Here is a 6,147-nt window from a genome sequence, read left to right as displayed (position 1 = left end):
AAAAAAAAAAAGAAAAATCAATGAAATCAAAAGCTGGTTCTTTTGGAATCAAAAACCACTGGAATCAACTGTAGCAAGACCCTGTGCTCAATGTTGATGTTTAAACTATTCATCTTGCCTCGTTCTAAATTTGAAGAAAAGTATGAAGGAGACACAGGAATGTTGGATACACAGGCTCAGAGGCCACCTTTCTAGTCTACTTCCTTCCCTCTAAAAAAAGCCGCACAGCCCACCCCGGGCACGCCGCAGGGGCCCTGCGTGCAACACTTCCTTCGGGAGTAAACGAAATGGGCCGAGGGCTCTCAGGCCCGCTGCATGCCGCGCGAGCTACACACCTGCTGCTGACATGTCTAAACGACCTGAGCGAGGCGTCCCCCTAACACTCGAGGAACCCAAATGAGCACTTCCCTCAGAAATAACCACCTGAGGGGCGCCTGGGTGGCTTAGTCGGTTAAGCGTCCGACTTTCGCTTAGGTCATGATCTCGCGGTTCGTGGGTTCGAGCCCCGCGTCGGGCTCTGTGCTGACTGCCAGCTCAGAGCCTGGAGCCTGTTTCAGAGTCTGTGTCTCCCTCTCTCTCTGACCCTCCCCTGCTCACGCTGTCTCTCTCTCTCTCCCCTAAATAAAAATATTAAAAAAAAAAAAAAAAGAAAGAACCACCTGCACCAAAGTGTAAAAATGGGGCAACCCGCCCATAAATGCGTGTTTAAGTATCAGCCTTGGAGAAAAATCAAAAGGGTTCAGTTTAACTTAACATCAAGCACCAGTATTACTAATGACTTAATCGTTGTTTCTCCGCTTATCGCCCTTGTAGCACGGCCGCCTTCAGTTCATCACTTCCTGTCGTCTTCAATGTCGCTACCGCCGGTGGCACGACTCACACGTTGCCTGTGTGCGTGCGGAGTTACAAAACCAGAAAGCTACGGGCGCTGAGTGGAACGAGGGCGTCTCACAGACTGTTTGTTTCACTGTCCTCCAGGGGGCCAGCGTCTTGACGGTCTATTTAGGAACCCGCTGCTGCTACCTTTTAGGAGAACATCACCTGATATTATGTATCACAGAGAAGACTGAAACCTGCCTTCAGTGCACAGATCTTGATAAGCAAGGAGACTAGTCTTGCACAGCAGTTAATTTTAAAAGCACGGGCTTTAGAGCCAAACCCCTTGATTTCAAATGCTGATGATGCCATTTACTACTTGCATGACCTTGGACGAATTATTTAACTTTTGAGTATTAAATGAATTAACACAGTAAAGATGTAATCATCCTTTCCCATCTAGTTTGATTTTAAAAAAATTGCCAGGAAGGAAGTCTATAAAAATTATTAAAACATCACTTTTTATTTTACTTTCATGCAGTTAACATACAGTGTTAATTTCAGGTGTAAAATATACTGATTCGACAATTCCATACATTACTCCATGCTCATCAAGACAAGTGTACTCTTTAAAAATTTTTTTTAATGTTTTACTTATTTCTGAGAGAGAGAGAGAGAGACAGCGTGAGCAGGGGAGGGTCAGAGAAAGAGGGGGACACAGAATCTGAAGCAGCTCCAGGCTCCGAGCTGTCAGCACAGAGCCCGATGCGGGGCTCGAACCCACGAACCGTGAGATCATGACCTGAGCCGAAGCCGGACGCTTAACCGACTGAGTCACCCAGGCGCCCCAAGACAAGTGTACTCTTAATCCCCTTCACCTACTTTACCCATCCTCTCACCTACCTCCCCTATGTTCTCTGTAATTAACAGTTTACTTTTGGGTTTGCCTCTTTTTTCCCCTGTTGCTCATTTGTTTTGTTTCTTAAATTCCACCTAAGAGTAAAATCATATGATATTTGTTTTTCTCTGACTGATTTCATTCAGCATAATACTCTCTAGCTCCATTCGTGCTGTTGCAAATGACAAGATTTCGTTCTTTTTTGTGGCTGCGTAATATTCCCTTGCATATATACACCATCTCCTCTTTATCCATTCATCAACCAATGGATACTTGGGCTACTTCTGTGGTTTAGCTACTGTTGTTGTGGGTTTTTTAAAAAAAATCTTTATTCATTTCTGAGAGAGAGAGACAGAATGTGAGTGTGAGAGGAAGAGAGAGAGGGAGACAGAATGCAAAGCAGGCTCCCGGCTCCGAGCTGTCAGCACAGAGTCCGGCATGGGGCTCAAACCCACGAACCGTGAGATCATGACCTGACCTGGCACTTAATCGACTGAGCCACGCCGCCGCCCCTGGAGTTTACTTATTGTAAATAATGCTAAAACAGCACTTTAAGTAACACTCACATTTCACTCAATTTAAAGCAAAGTTATGTATTGATATATTGTAGTGGCAGGGTCAGTGTAATGAAAACATAAATATTATGAAAACATAAATATATATAAGTAGTAAAGGATAGTTTTACTACGAAAGTGAAATGAGCTTTTATGCTCAATCATACAGTCCCATGATACTGCCCACCTCCCAAATCCTCCCTAGTGAAACTCAGATAATTTAGAAGCATTAAAAATTTTTTAATGTTTATTTATTATTTTGAGAGAGACAGACAGAGTGTGAGTATGGGAGGGTCAAAGAGAGAGAGGAAGGGTCAGAGAGAGAGAAGGAGACACAGAATCCACAAAAGGCTCCAGGCTCTGAGCTGTCAGCACAGAGCCAGAGGCGGGGCTTGAACTCACGAACCATGAGATCATAACCTTGAGCTGAAGTCAGAGGCTTAACCGACTGAGCCACCAGGCGCCCCAATCTTATAAGTATTAAATGCAGGCCCTATGTAAGACCTTTCACTACTGAGTATTTTAAAATTCTGTCAAGCATTGGGCCTTCATGGGTGCAGAGTGTGTACCGTCATGAAATCCTGGGGTATGGTATGATCTCTAAATGATGGGCCTACGGCCTAACTCAAGTTCTGATCTCCAGAAAGGGCAGCCACATATCCCCGCCCAATCCCCTCCCCCTATCAGGGAACAAACAATGACCACTCCCCTGACTCCCTAAAAGCTACCTGGAGAGTGCAAGGATGTGGATCACAGCGCATCAGCCACTCAGCTACTGCCTGACACAACCAACGGCCGCCCTGCGCGCCCAGGGTCCCCCTCCCACACCTGCAGACACACCTGTGCTCTGAGGTACCGAGGCTGGAAGGAGAGAATGAATGAAATGTCCCTCTGTCCACGGGAGCACATAGCACTTCCCAATTCCTGTTCCTTTCCCTTTCCTTACGCTTAAGGTCACCTTTCGACACTTTTGCCGAAAACCATCTATAGGTTAAGATGTGTGACTTCAACGTGACCGTGTTCCTTCACAAGCTTTACTTCAATGTCAGTGCGGAATTAGAATAGTGTAGGAATAATCTTCTGACAAAATTAGATAAATCTGCTGCAACTTCTGGAATAAACGCCCACTTCAGATTAAATAAGATCAAGTATGATCAGAAGCAGAAGAGAACCCTATGATCGCTATCACTTTCCGGAAGGAGCTTCAAGAAATACCTAAATCTAGTCATTTTTAATGGATTCAAACATTTTTCTTTTTTTTAAATGTTTACTTATTTTTGAAAGACAGAGAGAGACAGCAGAGAGAGAGGGGGAGACAGAATCTGAAGCAGCTCCAGGCTCTGAGCTGTCAGCACAGAGCGGGAGGCGGGGCTCGAACCCACGAACCGTGAGATCATGGCCTGAGCCGAAGTCGGATGCTTAACCGACTGAGCCACCCAGGCGCCCCTCAAACATCATTTTTCAATAACGCTCAACAGATTACCTCCGTTATTATTTACAACTAACTTATTCGGGGCCTACTTGCAGGGATCGCCTCCCTTAGAACTGAACGTTCTGTGGGTACAAAATCATTTTGTTGAAGGTGGTTATTTTCGCTTAAAAGCCGACCCGTCAGCTTCCTGCAGCAGCGCATTCTCCTCATTCTCTCACGTGCAGAGCCGGGCTGGGGGCTGCGGGGTCCCGGGCGGCCGCCTACTCTCCATTTCGTCCCGTTGGGAGCCGCCGACCCCGCGGGGCCCTTTACCGAGTGTCTCTGACGAGGGTCCTCCGACGGCTTCGGGCTCCGCCGGGAGACAGGCCAGGCCGCGCGGGGACGCTTCCAGCAACACCCCCGGCACTCGGTCCGCAGTTTCCGCGAAGCCCTCGCGTCAACAGCAGACACACGGAGAAGACGCTAGAAAGGCCCCAAGTAGCGGCTCCCTCAGAGCCGGGGGCCATTAGGGCAGAGCCGCCAATCCCGGCGACACCTCAAGCGACGTCCTGATTACAAACAGGTCCCTCCATCTTAACGCAGGTTCCTCGGATCAGAACCGCACATCCCTGGAGCGCACCCAGGGTTACTCCCTGTTGCTGCTGCTGCTGTTGTTCCGGGGGAACCTGATGAGAAGCCGGGGACGAGGCACGAACGAGAGAATCGCGGGGAACGAACGACGGCCTCAAACGCCCCGCCCATAGCCGCCGCCGAGAAGGAGGGACTCGGGCTCTCGGTCACCTCACTCGCTCCCTGGGTCTTCAAACAACATTCTGTGTAAGTTGCTGGGTTCAGGCTCGAAAGGAATGAACTTTAACTCGGGTCCGGCGCCACGAGGAGCCAGAAGCGGGCTCATTCGTGCACGGCCACACCGCGTGCCGTCAGCCGGGACGGCGACCACACCACCTGTCCCCCCCGCGCGCCCCCGGGCCGCTCTTCGGGAACACGGCTCCTGCCCGCGCCGCTTGGGCGATTTCTTTATTTTAGGACATTAACAAAAGCAAAGACTGCAACACACACGCACACGCACGCGCGCGCGCGCGCACACCTCGGACGGTGTCCGGCGGCTCCTTGCGCGCTCCTCCCCGGGAGAACCGGGCGCCCGCCGGGGAGCCAGCCCCGCCCCGCTCCGCCCCGACCGCGGCCCGAGCGAGGAGCGCGGCTCGGCGCGGGGTGTCGCGCGCGCCGGAAGGCCGCCCCGCACCGCCGCGACAAAGCCGCGGGCGCGGCGGCCTGGGCTTCCTCCCCGCTCGGGGCCGGCGCCCGGCGGCCCGGCGACGGCAGGCGCAGGCCGGCGGGGCGCGGGGCCGCAGAGGCCCGGCCCCGCGCCCGCCCCGGGCCCCCCCCCGGCCCCCGCCCCCGCCCGGTACTCACACACGCACAGCTCCACCACGTACGCGTAGTAGGACCAGACGACCACGAAGGTGATGAAGAGCACCGGCACCCAGCCCACGCTGCGCTGGCAGCAGCGCCAGAACGTCCACGGCGCCATGTTCCGCCGGCGGCTGCACAACCCGGCGCCCCACGGTCGAGGGGAGCGCCAGGCCCCCGGCGGCGGCGACTCGGGAGCTCGGGGCTGCTCCGCGTCCGGGTGCCCCGCCTCCGAGGCCGAGCCCGCGGAGGAGTAGGCGGGAGGCCCCTCCACGACTCCTCCCCCCGCCTCGCCCGGCCAGGTCCCGCCCGGGTCCTGCATCCCGCCGCCCGCCCCCCGCCCCCACCCCTACCCCTGCCCTCCCGCCCCGCCTCCGCCCGCCGCAGCCCGCGCCGCGCCTCCGGGGGCGTGGCTCCCGCCGCCAGAGGGGGCGGGGCCCGGGCGAGGGGGCGGGGCCTCCGCTGGGGCCTGCCGTTGGGGCGTGGCCGGGCGGGGGGCCGAGCGGCCGGGGCGGAGGAGGTCGTGGGAGCGGAGAAGGAAGCGAGCCCGGGGCGGCGCGGCGGCGAGAGACGCTTCCTTGATGGCGGAGCGGGAGCGGAGGTGGCTTTCGTGGCTTGCGCCTCACGTCGGGAGGCAGCTGGACGTGGTTCCTCGGCTGGTTCGTGGGCCTTGGGCCACGAAGTACAGTACTTGCCCCCCTGGGGTCCTGCGGACTCTGACTAGTTGGGGCCCCTTTTCAGAGGAGGCCCAGACCACGCCCCACTCAAAGTGCGGGCGATGAACGTGCTGTTTCAGGCTCCTCCGGAGATTACGAGGAGCATCTCGTACTTTGAGCTTCATATTTCAGGCAGAACTGTCAGATGAAAACGCCCTTTTGATCGTTCCTTCCCAGGAGAAGGAGGTGCCTAGGGGCGACCTCAGACCCCCCAGGACGCTCTCGTTTTTCTGAGATGGAGGTGGTAGTTGCCTGTGATGTAGTATAAAATCCGTGTAGCATCTGTCGATTTGATCTGACACCCAAATGTAAGATTGAGTT

General features: G+C 54.4%; 1 protein-coding gene across 3 annotated transcripts in view; it reads right to left on the bottom strand.

The window, feature by feature from the left end:
• ZDHHC20 (zinc finger DHHC-type palmitoyltransferase 20) overlaps nucleotides 1-5,383 on the bottom strand; it is a 68,497-nt gene extending 63,114 nt beyond the window's left edge. For 2 of the 3 annotated variants that reach the window (XM_039255643.1, XM_039255651.1), the window contains exon 1: nucleotides 5,114-5,381. In XM_039255643.1, the coding sequence (XP_039111574.1) occupies nucleotides 5,114-5,231 (118 nt within the window). In that variant the 5' untranslated portion in view covers nucleotides 5,232-5,381. Of the gene's footprint in view, nucleotides 1-5,113 lie in introns of all 3 variants that reach the window. The other variant, XM_039255669.1, reaches the window with a different exon arrangement.
• Nucleotides 5,384-6,147: the final 764 nt, after the last annotated feature.

The sequence above is a fragment of the Hyaena hyaena genome, unplaced genomic scaffold (assembly GCF_003009895.1).
Source record: "Hyaena hyaena isolate Hyena2069 unplaced genomic scaffold, ASM300989v1 scaffold_11, whole genome shotgun sequence".
NCBI classification, from domain to species: Eukaryota; Metazoa; Chordata; class Mammalia; order Carnivora; family Hyaenidae; genus Hyaena; species Hyaena hyaena.
Note: the sequence above shows the minus strand (reverse complement) of the source record. Positions and strands in the feature narration are given on the sequence as shown.